Below are 18,849 nucleotides of genomic sequence, written 5' to 3'. Positions count from 1 at the left end.
ATCTAAGGCTTCAGCCATTCACTCAAGGGACTGAGGATCACCTGGAGGATACTGCTGAAGCGTCAAATGCCTTTAGAAATGGACAATTCAGTCAGAACACCCTGACTGACAATGAACGCTGTCCAAATGTTTCAGGAAGCACTTCAGCAGAACAACCAAAAAGGACTATCAGAGCCCCTGAAAGGCTTATTGAGAATTGCTATTAAAAAAATACAAAAAAGGGGCACCTGGACTGTTTTGTTTATGTGAAAGGAAATAGAGCCACAATAGAGTATTGTTGGACAAACTATATTTAGTTGAAAAAGATTATATTAAAAAAAAAAAATTGGGGGAAAGAAATGTGTGTTATTGAAAATGGCATGTTATGCAGGTTGAGTAAACAAATGTGATGTGTAGTTACATTGAAAAGTAGTTTTATTTTAAAGGTAAGAAGATGTGTTGTTATGTTTCAATAACATTTAGGCTATGTTACCCAGCAGGCTATGCAGGTGGTTGAAGAATGCCTTGCATGGCTAAACATGGAGTTTTCTAGCTGAAATACATGTTCATTAAAAGTAGTTTAACCTACGCCCCGGTTTGTCATTATATAAGGAACAAACATAACACACTCCAATTTGCCTGCCTGGTATGGCAACTGCTCAACCAGTACATCACTGGGGGCCAAGAGGGAAACCGGTTTGTCTTCCAGTACTGCTGCTCTTTAAATATTTGTTATTCTTATCTCTTACTTTTTTAGGGATTTTCTTAAAACTGCATTGTTGCTTAAGGGCTTGTAAGTAAGCATTTCACTGTAAGGTCTACCTGTTGTATTCGGCACATGTGACAAATAATATTTGATTTGATTTGATTAACTCATCCTGGTATCCAGAAAAATTAAAGCAGTTTATACAATTTGTCAACGATTAGGTGAATCGATAAGGCGAAGTCAGGCGCAGGACACAGGTATGAGTAATAATCAGAGAATTTACTCAAAAATTAAGCAATGTTCCAACAAGGAAAAACACAAATATCCAGAGCACAAAATAACGAAACCACATGACAACGACAAAACAGAAAGGGACGCCAGAGGGCTAAATAAGGAACATTGATTATGGAATTGAAACCAGGTGTGTAATAATGAAGACAAAACAAAACGAAAATGAAACATGGATCGGTGGTGACTAGAAAGCTGGTGACATCGACTGCCGAACGCCGCCCAACAAGGAAAACGGGGAAATCCACTGATAGGTGTGACCACGGTCGTTGTTGAATGGGAAGGGGTTGTAATTTCCCTCTGGGCAGGTGTCTAGGTGCCTTGCACTGTGCGCACACCAAGCAGGAGGAAACATAAACCCTCATGTCCTTAGCTAACGTGGGCCACCAGTACTTCCCAGCAAGACAGCCCACTGTCCGACCGATGCCAGGATGACCAGAGGAGGGTGACGTGTGGGCCCAACAGATCAAACGATTGCGGACATCAAACGGAACATACAGACGCCCAACTGGACACTGTGTGGGAGTGGGCTTTGCACGTGACGCCCGCTCGATGTCCGCGTCCACCTCCCATACCACCGGTGCCACCAGGTAAGAAGCTGGAAGTATGGGAGTGGGATCCGTGGACCACTCCTCTGTATCATACATCCGGGACAGTGCGTCTGCCTTAACTTTCTGGGGACCTGGTCTGTAGGATAGGGTAAAAACAAAGCGGGTGAAAAACATGGCCCACCTCGCCTGGCGAGGGTTCAGTCTCCTCGCTGTCCGAATGTACTCCAGAATGTGGTGGTCAGTCCAAATGAGAAAAGGGTGTCTAGCCCCCTCAAGCCAATGTCTCCATCCCTTAAGAGCCCCGACAACAGCCAACAGCTCCCAGTCCCCCACATCACAGTTTCGCTCCGCCGGGCTGAGCTTCTTTGAAAAGAAAGCACAGGGGCGGAGCTTAAGTGGCGTACCCAAGCGCTGAGACAGCACAGCCCCTATCCCAGCCTCGGATGCATCCACCTCAACTATGAACGCTAAGGAGGGATCAGGATGAGCCAGCACGGGAGCCGAGGTAAACAGAGCCTTCAGGTGACCAAAAGCCCTGTCCGCCTCAGCTGAGCACTGCAGTCGCACCAATCATCGCCTGAAACTAATTAGCATAACGCAACGGACATAAATATCCCTAGAAAATATTCCTATTCCTGAAAATCACAAATGAAATATATTGAGACACAGCTTAGCCTTTTGTTAATCACCCTGTCATCTCAGATTTTCAAAATATGCTTTACAACCAACGCTAGACAAGCATTTGTGTAAGTTTATCGATAGCCCAGCATAGCATTATGCCCTGCTAGCAGCAGGCAGGCAACCTTGTCACGGAAATCAGAAAAGCAATCAAATTACATCGTTTACCTTTGATGAACTTTGGATGTTTTCACTCACGAGACTCCCAGGTAGACAGCCAAAGTTCATTTTTTCCCAAAATATTATTTTTGTAGGCGAAATAGCTCCTTCACGTTTGGCTGAGAAATCGCCCGGAAATTGCAGTCACCACAACTCCGAAATTTTTTCCAAATTAGCTCCATAATATACACAGAAACATGGCAAACGTTGTTTAGAATCCATCCTCAAGGTGTTTCTAGGACCGATTGGAGTAATGTCTACCTCTGTATTTTACGTGAGAATCTCCCTCGGAGCCACCATGTGACCACTTACGCAATAAGTCTACGGCTATTCTTCAACAGAAATGCGTAAAACTACGTCACAATGCTGTAGACACCTTGGGGAATACATAGAAAGCGTAAGCTTGTTGATGGTACATTCTCAGCTGAATAGGGAGTCATTGGAACGCAGCGCTTTCAAAACCTGGGGCACTTCCGGATTGGATTTTTCTCAGGCTTTCGCCTGCAACATCAGTTCTGTTATACTCACTCACAATACTTATTTTCCACCACAATTTGCAAATAAATTAATAAAAAATCCTGCAATGTGATTTTCTGGATTTTTTTCTTCTCATTTTGTCTGTCATAGTTGAAGTGTACCTATGATGAAAATTACAGGCCTCTCTCATCTTTTTAAGTGGCGAGAACTTGCACAATTGGTGGCTGACTAAATACTTTTTTGCCCCACTGTATGTGTCTGTGCCTATGTTTCTGTTGCGTCACAGTCCCTGCTGTTCCATAAGATCTTTTTTTAATCTGTTTTTAAATCTAATTTTACTGCTTGCATGAGTTACTTGGTGTGGAATAGAGTTCCATGTTGTCATGGCTCTATTCAGTACTGTGCGCCTTCCATAGTCTGTTCTGGACTTTAGGACTGTGAAGAGACCGCTTGTGGCATGTCTTGTGGGGTATGCATGGGTGTCCGAGCTGTGCGCCAGTAGTTCAAACAGACAGCTCGGTGCATTCAACATGTCAATACCTCTCATAAATACAAGCAGTGATGAAGTCAATCTCTCCTCCATTTTGAGCCAGGAGAGATTGACATGCATATTATCAATATTATCTCTCTGTGTACATCCAAGGGCCAGCCGTGCTGCACTGTTCTGAACCAATTGCAATTTTCCTAAGTCCTTTTTTGTAAAGTGTACTTTTCTACAAGCTTCAATGGAATTGGGTGACGTCACTTACACAGTCACTACAATCGAGGTTGGTCCTAGATCTGTTTTTGCTTGAGAGCCCGTAGCTAATGTGTGAGCAGGAACGTCAGAGGAGGAGTGACGGAAGTGGAGGCAGATTCCTGGTAAAGGTCTGATTCAGAGCTAACTTTCCCCACCCCTTCCTCAGCTCTCACTGGTCCCTATGTGGGCCCACTGACCGCTGGGTTGAAGACCTGGGACTTCTGCCAGGAGTTTCCCACCCAACCCCTGCTGCCTCCTCGAGTACCGTTAAACCCAGACACTGGGCCATTTTAGAGGACATTGTCTATGTAAATAAATTATACTTTCAGTCCTCATAGAAGTTCACATCTCATCTTGAGATCAGCATGTGTAACTTGAATTTTCACAAGTTACACATGCAATAACATCAATGCATGATTTACGTGCGCAGATTTCAAGTTGGGATCAAGCCCAGAAGCAATGTTGTTAAAGCCAGAGTGAGTGTGTTGGGGGCACAGCTGTTGGACCTCTTATGGCTCTCTGAGCTGCTGAGAAAAGTCCCTTGTTTTCAGGAATGTCTGCTGTCCGTTTGCCAACCACACACAGAGATTGATCTAGAGATAAATTGCTTAGATTGTAGCTAACTCTATCTACATCTATCACCATCTACTGGGAAGGAAAAGAAACCAAGTGAAAGTGTGGTAATAGAACACTAACTTCTCACCCACACACTCTGTTCTGACGCCAGAACACTCTGTTCTGACGCCAGAACACTCTGCTCTGACTCCAGAACACTCTGCTCTGACGCCAGAACACTCTGCTCTGACTCCAGAACACTCTGCTCTGACGCCCGAACACTCTGCTCTGACGCCCGAACACTCTGCTCTGATGCCAGAACACTCTGCTCTGACTCCAGAACACTCTGCTCTGACTCCAGAACACCGCTCTTGACGCGAGAACACTCTGCTCTGACGCGAGAACACTCTGCTCTGACTCCAGAACACTCTGCTCTGACTCCAGAACACTCTGCTCTGACGCCAGAACACTCTGCTCTGACTCCAGAACACTCTGCTCTGACTCCAGAACACTCTGCTCTGACGCCAGAACACTCTGCTCTGACTCCAGAACACTCTGCTCTGACGCCCGAACACTCTGCTCTGACGCCCGAACACTCTGCTCTGACGCCAGAACACTCTGCTCTGACTCCAGAATACTCTGCTCTGACTCCAGAACACTCTGCTCTGACTCCAGAACACCGCTCTTGACGCGAGAACACTCTGCTCTGACGCGAGAACACTCTGCTCTGACTCCAGAACACTCTGCCCTGACTCCAGAACACTCTGCTCTGACGCCAGAACACTCTGCTCTGACTCCAGAACATTCTGCTCTGACGCCCGAACACTCTGCTCTGATGCCCGAACACTCTGCTCTGACTCCAGAACACTCTGCTCTGACTCCAGAACACTCTGCTCTGACGCCCGAACACTCTGCTCTGACGCCCGAACACTCTGACGCCCGAACACTCTGCTTTGACGCCAGAACACTCTGCTCTGACGCCAGAACACTCTGCTCTGACTCCAGAACACTCTGCTCTGACGCCCGAACACTCTGCTCTGATGCCCGAACACTCTGCTCTGACTCCAGAACACTCTGCTCTGACTCCAGAACACTCTGCTCTGACGCCCGAACACTCTGCTCTGACGCCCGAACACTCTGACGCCCGAACACTCTGCTTTGACGCCAGAACACTCTGCTCTGACGCCAGAACACTCTGCTCTGACTCCAGAACACTCTGCTCTGACGTCCGAACACTCTGCTCTGACGCCAGAACACTCTGCTCTGACTCCAGAACACTCTGCTCTGACTCCAGAACACTCTGCTCTGACTCCAGAACACCGCTCTGACGCGAGAACACTCTGCTCTGACTCCAGAACACGCTGCTCTGACTCCAGAACACTCTGCTCTGACTCCAGAACACCGCTCTGACGCGAAAACACTCTGCTCTGACGCGAGAACACTCTGCTCTGACTCCAGAACACTCTGCTCTGACGCCAGGACACTCTGCTCTGATGCCAGAACACTCTGCTCTGACGCCAGAACACTCTGCTCTGACTCCAGAACACTCTGCTCTGACTCCAGAACACTCTGCTCTGATGCCAGAACACTCTGCTCTGACGCTCGAACACTCTGACGCCCGAACACTCTGCTCTGACGCCAGAACACTCTGCTCTGACGCCAGAACACTCTGCTCTGACTCCAGAACACTCTGCTCTGACGCCAGAACACTCTGCTCTGACGCGAGAACACTCTACTCTGACGCGAGAACACTCTGCTCTGACGCGAGAACACTCTGCTCTGACGCCAGAACACTCTGCTCTGACGCCAGAACACTCTGCTCTGACGCCAGAACACTCTGCTCTGACGCCCGAACACTCTGCTCTGACGCCCGAACACTCTGCTCTGACTCCAGAACACTCTGCTCTGACTCCAGAACACCGCTCTGACGCGAGAACACTCTGCTCTGACGCGAGAACACTCTGCTCTGACGCGAGAACACTCTGCTCTGACGCAAGAACACTCTGCTCTGACTCAGAACACTCTGCTCTGACTCCAGAACACTCTGCTCTGACTCCAGAACACTCTGCTCTGACGCCAGAACACTCTGCTCTGACTCCAGAACACTCTGCTCTGACGCCCGAAGACTCTGCTCTGATGCCCGAACACTCTGCTCTGATGCCCGAACACTCTGCTCTGACTCCAGAACACTCTGCTCTGACGCCCGAACACTCTGCTCTGACTCCAGAACACTCTGCTCTGACGCCCGAACACTCTGCTCTGACGCCCGAACACTCTGCTCTGACGCCCGAACACTCTGCTCTGACGCCCGAACACTCTGACGCCCGAACACTCTGCTCTGACTCCAAAACACCGCTCTGACACGAGAACACTCTGCTCTGACTCCAGAACACTCTGCTCTGACTCCAGAACACTCTGCTCTGACGCCAGAACACTCTGCTCTGACTCCAGAACACTCTGCTCTAAAGCCAGAACACTCTGCTCTGAAGCCAGAACACTCTGCTCTGACTCCAGAACACTCTGCTCTGACTCCAGAACACTCTGCTCTGACTCCAGAACACCGCTCTGACGCCAGAACACTCTGCTCTGACGCTCGAACACTCTGACGCCCGAACACTCTGCTCTGACGCCAGAACACTCTGCTCTGACGCCAGAACACTCTGCTCTGACTCCAGAACACTCTGCTCTGACGCCAGAACACTCTGCTCTGACGCGAGAACACTCTGCTCTGACGCGAGAACACTCTGCTCTGACGCCAGAACACTCTGCTCTGACGACAGAACACTCTGCTCTGACGCCAGAACACTCTGCTCTGACGCCAGAACACTCTGCTCTGACGCCAGAACACTCTGCTCTGACGCCCGAACACTCTGCTCTGACGCCCGAACACTCTGCTCTGACTCCAGAACACTCTGCTCTGACTCCAGAACACTCTGCTCTGACTCCAGGACTCCAGAACACCGCTCTGACGCGAGAAAGCTCTGCTCTGACGCGAGAACACTCTGCTCTGACGCGAGAACACTCTGCTCTGACTCCAGAACACTCTGCTCTGACTCCAGAACACTCTGCTCTGACTCCAGAACACTCTGCTCTGACGCCCGAAGACTCTGCTCTGATGCCCGAACACTCTGCTCTGATGCCCGAACACTCTGCTCTGACTCCAGAACACTCTGCTCTGACGCCCGAACACTCTGCTCTGACGCCCGAACACTCTGCTCTGACGCCCGAACACTCTGCTCTGACGCCCGAACACTCTGACGCCCGAACACTCTGCTCTGACTCCAAAACACCGCTCTGACGCGAGAACACTCTGCTCTGACTCCAGAACACTCTGCTCTAAAGCCAGAACACTCTGCTCTGAAGCCAGAACACTCTGCTCTGACTCCAGAACACTCTGCTCTGACTCCAGAACACTCTGCTCTGACTCCAGAACACTCTGCTCTGACTCCAGAACACCGTTCTGACGCGAGAACACTCTGCTCTGACGCCCGAACACTCTGCTCTGACTCCAGAACACTCTGCTCTGACTCCAGAACACTCTGCTCTGACTCCAGAACACTCTGCTCTGACTCCAGAACACCGCTCTGACGCGAGAACACTCTGCTCTGACGCGAGAACACTCTGCTCTGACACGAGAACACTCTGCTCTGACTCCAGAACACTCTGCTCTGACTCCAGAACACTCTGCTCTGACGCCAGAACACTCTACTCTGACTCCAGAACACTCTGCTCTGACGCCCGAACACTCTGCTCTGACGCCCGAACACTCTGCTCTGACGCCCGAACACTTTGCTCTGACGCCCGAACACTCTGCTCTGACTCCCGAACACTCTGCTCTGACGCCCGAACACTCTGCTCTGACGCCCGAACACTCTGCTCTGACGCCCGAACACTCTGCTCTGACTCCAGAACACTCTGCTCTGACTTCAGAACACCGCTCTGACGCGAGAACACTCTGCTCTGACTCCAGAACACTCTGCTCTGACCTCAGAACACTCTGCTCTGACGCCAGAACACTCTGCTCTGACTCCAGAACACTCTGCTCTGACGCCAGAACACTCTGCTCTGACTCCAGAACACCGCTCTGACGCCAGAACACTCTGCTCTGACTCCAGAACACTCTGCTCTGACCTCAGAACACTCTGCTCTGACGCCAGAACACTCTGCTCTGACTCCAGGACACTCTGCTCTGACTCCAGGACACCCTGCTCTGACTCCAGAACACTCTGCTCTGACTCCAGAACACTCTGCTCTGACTCCAGAACACTGCTCTGACGCCAGAACACTCTGCTCTGACTCCAGAACACTCTGCTCTGACTCCAGAACACTCTGCTCTGACTCCAGAACACCGCTCTGACGCGAGAACACTCTGCTCTGACGCGAGAACACTCTGCTCTGACGCGAGAACACTCTGCTCTGACTCCAGAACACTCTGCTCTGACTCCAGAACACTCTGCTCTGACGCCCGAACACTCTGCTCTGACGCCCGAACACTCTGCTCTGACGCGAGAACACTCTGCTCTGACGCGAGAACACTCTGCTCTGACGCCAGAACACTCTGCTCTGACTCCAGAACACTCTGCTCTGACGCCCGAACACTCTGCTCTGACGCCCGAACACTCTGCTCTGATGCCCGAACACTCTGCTCTGACTCCAGAACACTCTGCTCTGACGCCCGAACACTCTGCTCTGACGCCCGAACACTCTGCTCTGACGCCAGAACACTCTGCTCTGACGCCCGAACACTCTGACGCCCGAACACTCTGTTCTGACGCCAGAACTCTCTGCTCTGACGCACGAACACTCTGCTCTGACGCCCGAACACTCTGCTCTGACTCCAGAACACTCTGCTCTGACTCCAGAACACTCTGCTCTGACTCCAGAACACCGCTCTGATGCGAGAACACTCTGCTCTGACTCCAGAACACTCTGCTCTGACTCCAGAACACTCTGCTCTGACGCCAGAACACTCTGCTCTGAAGCCAGAACACTCTGCTCTGACTCCAGAACACTCTGCTCTGACTCCAGAACACCGTTCTGACGCGAGAACACTCTGCTCTGACGCCAGAACACTCTGCTCTGAAGCCAGAACACTCTGCTCTGACGCCAGAACACTCTGCTCTGACTCCAGAACACTCTGCTCTAAAGCCAGAACACTCTGCTCTGAAGCCAGAACACTCTGCTCTGACTCCAGAACACTCTGCTCTGACTCCAGAACACTCTGCTCTGACTCCAGAACACTCTGCTCTGACTCCAGAACACCGTTCTGACGCGAGAACACTCTGCTCTGACGCCCGAACACTCTGCTCTGACTCCAGAACACTCTGCTCTGACTCCAGAACACTCTGCTCTGACTCCAGAACACTCTGCTCTGACTCCAGAACACCGCTCTGACGCGAGAACACTCTGCTCTGACGCGAGAACACTCTGCTCTGACACGAGAACACTCTGCTCTGACTCCAGAACACTCTGCTCTGACTCCAGAACACTCTGCTCTGACGCCAGAACACTCTACTCTGACTCCAGAACACTCTGCTCTGACGCCCGAACACTCTGCTCTGACGCCCGAACACTCTGCTCTGACGCCCGAACACTTTGCTCTGACGCCCGAACACTCTGCTCTGACTCCCGAACACTCTGCTCTGACGCCCGAACACTCTGCTCTGACGCCCGAACACTCTGCTCTGACGCCCGAACACTCTGCTCTGACTCCAGAACACTCTGCTCTGACTCCAGAACACCGCTCTGACGCGAGAACACTCTGCTCTGACTCCAGAACACTCTGCTCTGACGCCAGAACACTCTGCTCTGACTCCAGAACACCGCTCTGACGCCAGAACACTCTGCTCTGACTCCAGAACACTCTGCTCTGACCTCAGAACACTCTGCTCTGACGCCAGAACACTCTGCTCTGACTCCAGGACACTCTGCTCTGACTCCCGAACACTCTGCTCTGACGCCCGAACACTCTGCTCTGACGCCCGAACACTCTGCTCTGACGCCCGAACACTCTGCTCTGACTCCAGAACACTCTGCTCTGACTCCAGAACACCGCTCTGACGCCAGAACACTCTGCTCTGACTCCAGAACACTCTGCTCTGACGCCAGAACACTCTGCTCTGACTCCAGAACACCGCTCTGACGCCAGAACACTCTGCTCTGACTCCAGAACACTCTGCTCTGACCTCAGAACACTCTGCTCTGACGCCAGAACACTCTGCTCTGACTCCAGGACACTCTGCTCTGACTCCAGGACACCCTGCTCTGACTCCAGAACACTCTGCTCTGACTCCAGAACACTCTGCTCTGACTCCAGAACACTGCTCTGACGCCAGAACACTCTGCTCTGACTCCAGAACACTCTGCTCTGACTCCAGAACACTCTGCTCTGACTCCAGAACACCGCTCTGACGCGAGAACACTCTGCTCTGACGCGAGAACACTCTGCTCTGACGCGAGAACACTCTGCTCTGACTCCAGAACACTCTGCTCTGACTCCAGAACACTCTGCTCTGACGCCCGAACACTCTGCTCTGACGCCCGAACACTCTGCTCTGACGCGAGAACACTCTGCTCTGACGCGAGAACACTCTGCTCTGACGCCAGAACACTCTGCTCTGACTCCAGAACACTCTGCTCTGACGCCCGAACACTCTGCTCTGACGCCCGAACACTCTGCTCTGATGCCCGAACACTCTGCTCTGACTCCAGAACACTCTGCTCTGACGCCCGAACACTCTGCTCTGACGCCCGAACACTCTGCTCTGACGCCAGAACACTCTGCTCTGACGCCCGAACACTCTGACGCCCGAACACTCTGTTCTGACGCCAGAACTCTCTGCTCTGACGCACGAACACTCTGCTCTGACGCCCGAACACTCTGCTCTGACTCCAGAACACTCTGCTCTGACTCCAGAACACTCTGCTCTGACTCCAGAACACCGCTCTGATGCGAGAACACTCTGCTCTGACTCCAGAACACTCTGCTCTGACTCCAGAACACTCTGCTCTGACGCCAGAACACTCTGCTCTGAAGCCAGAACACTCTGCTCTGACTCCAGAACACTCTGCTCTGACTCCAGAACACTCTGCTCTGACTCCAGGACACTCTGCTCTGACTCCAGGACACCCTGCTCTGACTCCAGAACACTCTGCTCTGACTCCAGAACACTCTGCTCTGACTCCAGAACACTGCTCTGACGCCAGAACACTCTGCTCTGACTCCAGAACACTCTGCTCTGACATCCCACCCTTGGGGGACCATAGAACACTAATTGATCTGAACCATCAAACATGGTATTTTCTGTATGTCTTCTCTCCAGTACCGGGCGTGGCTGCGGGCCAGTTTCTGCCACAGTCCCTTCAAGGACCAGGAGCAGGTGGGAGCGCTGCTGAACCAGTACATAGAGCAGCAGCAGCAGGAGAACCAGAGGAGAGGAGGGGACCAGGGCTGGATGAACCAGGCCTCCAGTGTCTACCCTCTACCCTACAATGCCTACAACGGCTCTGGGGGAAACAGATGAGCCAAGGTGCCGCGAGTCTCCCTGGTCCCACCAACCTCCAGCTCAGGCCTGCCTGTAGAGTGAGACAATTTCCCAATTCCTAGGCACTTAGATCTGAAAGGATCTGATGGGTGTAAGTAGGGCCAGGGGTTTCTCTTGACCAAGACATTCTCCAGAACCTAGTCCTCCTAAGCAATATGGGAACAGCTCCACCCTGCCCTCTGATAGACTAGGTAGAATTGTCACCTTATTGCCTGTAACTATTTAGTACTTGCAGGTCCCAAGTACATAGGGGTATTGTCTAACTGACTCTCTCACCACTGCACTACCTCCCATGTCCATCGCCACTGAACTGACCTTAGTGCAGCCTGATCAGGAGCTCTGATGCTCACTGAAGCCTTAATCCAAACACCTCCACACCTCAACACCTTGACCTTACAGCCACATACTACCATGAGGCTTCACCTGTCCTATAACGTCGCCTCAACTTATCTCTAAACTCAACATGTCAACTGTTAAGGCCAAACAGATAAAGAAGTGTAGGACTAGCATTTTTTTAATCATCTGCCTAAGACCTATAACGAGGACCTGGTTAGGTCACATGATCAGGAAAAAGTCCTACACCTAACATTACATTATAATAAATTATTATTAATATGTTTATCAATATGTTATTACATGGTACCATGATTACATCATGTTAAATGCAGTCCGCTGGTTAGATGGAAGATCTGATTGGTGTTGAGGGTTGAATGGCATATGAATGAACATAAGATGCTCTCCGCCCTAATTTAAACTGATCCAGCTTCTGTATACCTGCATGTGGTAAAGCTTTAAATAACAGCAGCTTTGCCATAGAAAATTAATGCCTCGTTCCAGCTAGTAAAATGAAGGATCATCACAGCCCAAAGTCATAATATGGGGTCTTCCTAAAAATCTACCGTAAATCTTCTTTGGAAATTTGCTTGTCAATTTATCAGAAGTTCTAAATATTATTTTAGTTTTAGGGAATTTTTAAGATCTTTGTTAAATGTTTAGTGGTACAAATGATGTTGTATCATAGTGTATGTATCTGCTTTATTAATATTCAAATGTACACTTTCATTGTTTGCCAAAAAATATATGCTAATAAATACTATTATGAAGCCAAAGCAGCATATTGAGACTGAAACAACCTTACAGCATTTGTATAAGGCTGGCTACAAACCGAAGTATAATCAAATCATAACTAAACTAATGTGTGTGTGTGTGTGTGTGTGTGTGTGTGTGTGTGTGTGTGTATGTGCAGAGATAGAGAGAGCTTGTGCTTGAAAGTGTATGGTACCAGAGCATCAGCTCTATTACTAAATAGCAATAAGACTGCTAAATTGTTAATTGTTACCCGGACTATCCACGCTGACCCTATCTTGCACTAATTCTATGCACACTCACATGACTATATATACACACTCACACTACACTGACACTCTCACAAAAAATCCTCACTGTAATAACCAAAGAAGTGTTAAACAAATCGAAATATATTTTATATTTTAGATTCTTCAAATAGCCACCCTTTGCCTTCATGGCACACTCTTGGTATTCTCTCAACCAGCTTCACCTGGAATGCTTTTCCAACAGTCTTGAAGGAGTTCCCACATATGCTGATCACTTGTTGGCTGCTTTTCCTTCACTCTGCGGTCAGACTCATCCCAAACCATCTACATTTGGTTGAGGTTGGGGGGTTGTGGAGGCCAGGTCATCTGATGCAGCACTCCATCACTGTCTGTCTTGGTCAGATAGCCCTTACACAGCCTGGAGGTGTGTTTTGTCATTGTCCTGTTTAAAAACAAATGATAGTCCCACTAAGCCCAAAACAGATGGGATGACGTATCGCTGTAGAATGCTGTGCTAGCCATGCTGGTTAAGTGTGCCTTGAATTCTAAATAAATCACAGACAGTGTCACCAGCAAAGCATCCCCACACCATAGACCTCCTCCTCCATGCTTTACGGTGGGAAATACACATGTGGAGATTGTCCGTTCACCCACACAGCGTCTCACAAAGACACGGTGGTTGGAACTAAAAATCTTTAAAAAAAATCTGCAATCTCCAAAAATCTCCAAAGGACAGATTTCCACCGGTCTGATGTCCATTGCTCGTGTTTCTTGGCCCAAGCAAGTATCTTCTTCTTATTGATTCGACCATGAAGGCCTGATTCACACAGTCTCCTCTGACCAGTTGTTACTTGAACTCTGTGAAACATTTATTTGGGCTGCAATTTCTGAGGCTGGTAACTCTAATTAACTTATCCTTATCCTTAACTCTGGGTCTTCCATTCCTATGGACCTGATCTTCTACCAAATACGGCTATCTTCTGCATACTACCCCCCCCCCCCTACACACACACACCTTGTCACAACACAACTGATTGGCTCAAACACATTAAGAAGGAAAGAAATTCCACAAATGTACTTTTAAGAATGCACACCTGTTAATTGAAATGCATTCCAGGTGACTACCTCATGAAGATTGTTGAGAGAATGCCAAGCGTGTGCAAAGCTGTCAAGGCAAAAGGTGGCTATTTGAAGAATATAAATATATTTGGATTTGTTTAACACTTTTTTGGTTACTACATGATTCCATATGTGTTATTTCTTAGTTTTGATGTCTTCACTATTATTATTATTCTACAATGTAGAAAATAGTAAAAATAAAGAAAAACCCTTGAATGAGTAGGTGTTCTAAAACTTTTGACCGGTAGTGTACACACACACACACACACACACACACACACACACACACACACTCACTCATACCGACATAACACAAACACACACACACACTTCTACACGTCATATGCTGCTGCCACTATGTTGTTTATGTTCTTATTATCTATGATGATGTCTAGTCACTTTACCCTGCCTTCATGTACAGTGCCTATAGAAAGTCTACACCCCCTTGAACTTTTTTCACACTTTGTTGTGTCAGTGCTTTAGAGCAGGGTTTCCCAAACTTGGTTCTGCACCCCTCTCTCCTCGGGTGCACATTTAGTTTCTTGCCCCAGCACTACACAGCTGATTCAAATAACCAACTCATCATCAAGCTTTGATGATTTGAATCCAAATCAAACCCATGGGGGCAGAGCAGAGATTGGGAAACACTGCTTTTTAATCGCTTTGGTACTATTTTCGCAGGTATGTGGTAAAATTTCACAACTCTTAGTACAAACTCAAAACATATCCTCAAATGTAAAACATTAAGAGGTCAAAGACCTGGGCATGGGCCCCGTCAGGAAACTGTTGTGTCTAATGAAGCCCGGGTCATCGTCATTGACCTTGTGGCAAACAGAGGCCTTACCATGGCAGAGGCTGCCAAATTAGTTCACCACGATCTAAAAAGATCAACTGTCAATTTGATAATGAGAACATTTCACCAAGAAAACCTGTAAGTCTACAGGATATGAACTATGCATATTACCATTACATGTACAGTAAATGACATTGTAATGCATTTAAATTCACAAAACATGTTACAGTATTCTTACAGTATGATCTATTGACAGTATACTCTGTTCTATCTTCAGAATCACAATATCATATTGGAACTATACTGTAAAAGTAACTAACCAAAATATATTTTAAGAGGGTGCTTGATGCTGCTGTGAACAATCACAAGTATATCTTTGTTGATGAAGCGGACTTCAACCTGGCCAAAACCTGTCTCCGTGGGTGGAACATCGGCCAACTGGCGACCATCCAAGTGCCTGGACAACGTGGAGGAAACGGCTATCTCTGAAGATGTTGTGGTCGGACATCGGCCAACTGGCGACCATCCAAGTGCCTGGACAACGAGGAGGAAACGGCTATCTCTGAAGATGTTGTGGTCGGACATCGGCCAACTGGCGACCATCCAAGTGCCTGGACAACGTGGAGGAAACAGCTATCTCTGAAGATGTTGTGGTCGGACATCGGCCAACTGGCGACCATCCAAGTGCCTGGACAACGTGGAGGAAACAGCTATCTCTGAAGATGTTGTGGTCGGACATCGGCCATTACTTGCACAGCTCATTGTGTTTCTCAATCAAATTGAGCGGGCCTGTCATGGTGAAAAGGGTCATTGTGTGGGACAATGCTAGGTTCCACCATGCAGAGGTGGTTCAGGCATGGTTTCGGGCCCATCCCCAATTCATGATGCTATACCTGCCCCATACTCTCCATTCTTTCAACCCTATTGAGGATTTTCAATAGGGTTGAAAATCCTCAATAGGATTGAAGGTCGAAGCTGTACGATCGCCATCCCCATGAGCTTGCCACCCTCCTTCTGGCCATGAATGAGGCATGTTATGACATCAATGACGACCAAATGTCAAGCTTGGATTCGCCATGCCAAAAGCTTTTTCCCGTGGTGCATGAACAATGAGGACATTCACTGTGATATGGATGAATTTATAGCCAAATGCTCAAGACAGTCTTGATACAAATGAATGCGTGCTAAATGTTGTGTTTTATTTTCATCAATTTAATTTGTTTCATTTAATTTCTTACATTTTATTACAGACAGTACACCTATATTGCATTTTTTTAAATGTTGCATGAATGGTTGTGGAGGATATCTTCATTGATCACACCTTTGATTACACATTGGATAGATATTATGGAAATTATAGATTTTCTATCCATTTTGTTGGGTAATTTAAGTGTATTGCCTAATGTGAAAACTGTAATCTACTGTAATTTACTGTACTGTAGCATATTACTTTCATCACTTCTAATGGTGATTCGAAACATGTATCTTGCATTGTTTGGTATTGGATTAACTGGTAGTTAAAACGACCAGATTGAAACGATATCAATGTTGTGTTTTGGGGATTAAACCAATGTTCTCATTACATTTCACAAATGTATATATTGAATCAATGGTTGGTTGTGCAGTGAGAGATGTTTACATTCCAAATTAGTGCACAATGACAGGTTTTGAATGAAAGACTGACTGCTTTACAAGTGTGACCAGTTTTGAGTTTTGTACTAAGAGTTTTGAAAATGTACCACATACTTGTGAAAATAGTACCAAAGTGCTAAAAATATATATATTAAATACAAAACTGAAATGTATACCTCTCCACCCCCATGAGTTGGTGGAAGCACCTTTGACAGAAATTACAGCCGGGAGTCTGTTGGGATAGGTCCAACTTTGCGCACCTATATTTGGCAATATTTGACCATTCTTCTTTGCAAAACTGTTCAAGCTCTTTCAAGTTCCTTGGGGAGTGCTGATGGACAGCAATCTTCAAGTCATGCTGCCATGTTTCGATTGTATTTAGGTCAGGGCTCTGACTGGGCCACTCAAGGAAATGTTCCTTTATATTCCTTAGCCACTCCACTGTAGCTTTGGCTGGGTGCTTCGGGTTGTTGTCATGCTGAAAGGTGAACTTCACTTCCAGTTTCAGCTTTCTTGCAGAGGGTAGCAGGTTTTCCCTCAAGGACTTTTCTGTACATTGCTCCGTTAATTTTACCTTCTATCCTGATCAGTCCCTGACGACGAGAAACATCCCCATAACATGATGCTGCCACCACCATGCTTCACATTAGGGATAGTGTTCTTTGGGTGATGTGCCATGTAGGGTTTCCACCAAACATAAAGCTTTACATTTAGGCCAAATAGTTTCATTTTCATTTTGTCAGACCACAAACATGTTGACCACATGGTTATAGAATCTCCCAAGTGCTTCAAGGGGTATTCAAGGCATTTAAAATATTTTTATACCCATCCCCTGATCTGTGCCTTTCCACAACTTTGTCCCAGAGTTCTTTTGAAAGCTCCCTGGTGCTTATGGTTTAGTGTTTGCTTTGCAATTCACTACCCAGCAGAGGGAACCTACAGGAAAGAGGTCAGAGACCTGGCCGTGTGTTGCCAGGACAACAACCTCTCCCTCAACGTAATCAAGACAAAGGAGATGATTGTGGACTACAGGAAAAGGAGGACCAAGCACGCCCCCATTCTCATTGACAGGGCTGCAGTGGAGCAGGTTGAGAGCTTCAAGTTCCTTGGTGTCCACATCACCAACAAACCAACATGGTCCAAGCACACCAAGACAGTCGTGAAGAGGGCACGACAAAACCTATTCCCCCTCAGGAGACGGAAAAGATTTGTCATGGGTCCTCAGATCCTCAAAAGGTTCTACAGCTGCACTATCAAAAGTGTCCTGACAGGTTGCATCACTGCCTGGTATGACAGCTGCTCGACCTCCGTCTGCAAGGCACTACAGAGGGTAGTGTGTACGGCCCAGTACATCACCGGGGCCAAGCTTACTGCCATACAGGACCTCTATACCAGGCGGTGTCAGAGGAAGGCCCTAAAAATTGTCAAAGACTCCAGCCACCCTAGTCATAGACTGTTCTCTCTGCTTCCGCATGGCAAGAGGTACTGGAGCGCCAAGTCTAGGTCCAAGAGACTTCTAAACAGCTTCTACCCCGAATCCATAAGACTCCTGAAAATCTAATCAAATGGCTCCCCAGACTATTTGCATTGCCCCCCTCTTACGCTGCTGCTACTCTCTGTTATTATTATCTATGCATAGTCACTTTAATAACTCTACCTACATGTACATATTACCTCAAATAACTCATCTAACCGGTGCCCCCGCACATGAACTCTGTACCAGTACCCACTGTATATAGCCTCGCTATTGTTATTTCTTTAATTATTTGTTACTTTATTTTTTTAGGTATTTTTCTTAACTGCATTGTTGGTTAAGGGCTTGTAATTAAGGGCATTTCACTGTAATGTCTACCTACACCTGTTGAAAACGGTGCATGTGACAAATACAATTTGATTTGAACTGCTGAATTTCTCCTGAAATCATGCGAATCACTTAAATTTAACACAGATGGAGGCCAATAAACTTAGTGTGTGATTTTGAAGGTGATTGGTTACACCTGAGGTAATTCAGGATTGTTATCACTTATCTAACCAAGCTTTTCAGTCAATTAAAAAAAAAAATAGATTTAATAAAAAATTCCAGAATATTTTTTTCACTTGGTAGTTGTGGGTAGGATATGTAAATCAATGGGGAAAAATTACATTTTAATTCCAGTCTATGAGCTGAAAATGTTGAAAGGGGGAGTAGACTTTCTATATCTACCTCATACCACTGCACATTAACCTGGTATATACAGTACATATTTACATTTAAGATTTTTGTCATTTAGCATACGCTCTAATCCAGAGCAATGT

The 18,849-nt window shown here is 47.6% G+C and overlaps 1 protein-coding gene across 1 annotated transcript in view; it reads left to right on the top strand.

Annotated features, from left to right (window-relative positions):
• Positions 1-12,785, top strand: part of dusp22a (dual specificity phosphatase 22a) — a 37,531-nt gene extending 24,746 nt beyond the window's left edge. The window contains exon 7 of the mRNA XM_021607486.3: positions 11,455-12,785. Coding sequence (XP_021463161.2) covers positions 11,455-11,655 — 201 coding nt within the window. The 3' untranslated portion in view covers positions 11,656-12,785. The remainder of the gene's footprint in view (positions 1-11,454) is intronic.
• The last annotated feature ends 6,064 nt before the right edge of the window (positions 12,786-18,849 follow it).

This window comes from Oncorhynchus mykiss, chromosome 6, assembly GCF_057628025.1.
Source record: "Oncorhynchus mykiss isolate SJ-2025 chromosome 6, ASM5762802v1, whole genome shotgun sequence".
Classification (NCBI taxonomy): Eukaryota; Metazoa; Chordata; class Actinopteri; order Salmoniformes; family Salmonidae; genus Oncorhynchus; species Oncorhynchus mykiss.
This window is presented reverse-complemented; position numbering and strand designations above follow the sequence as displayed.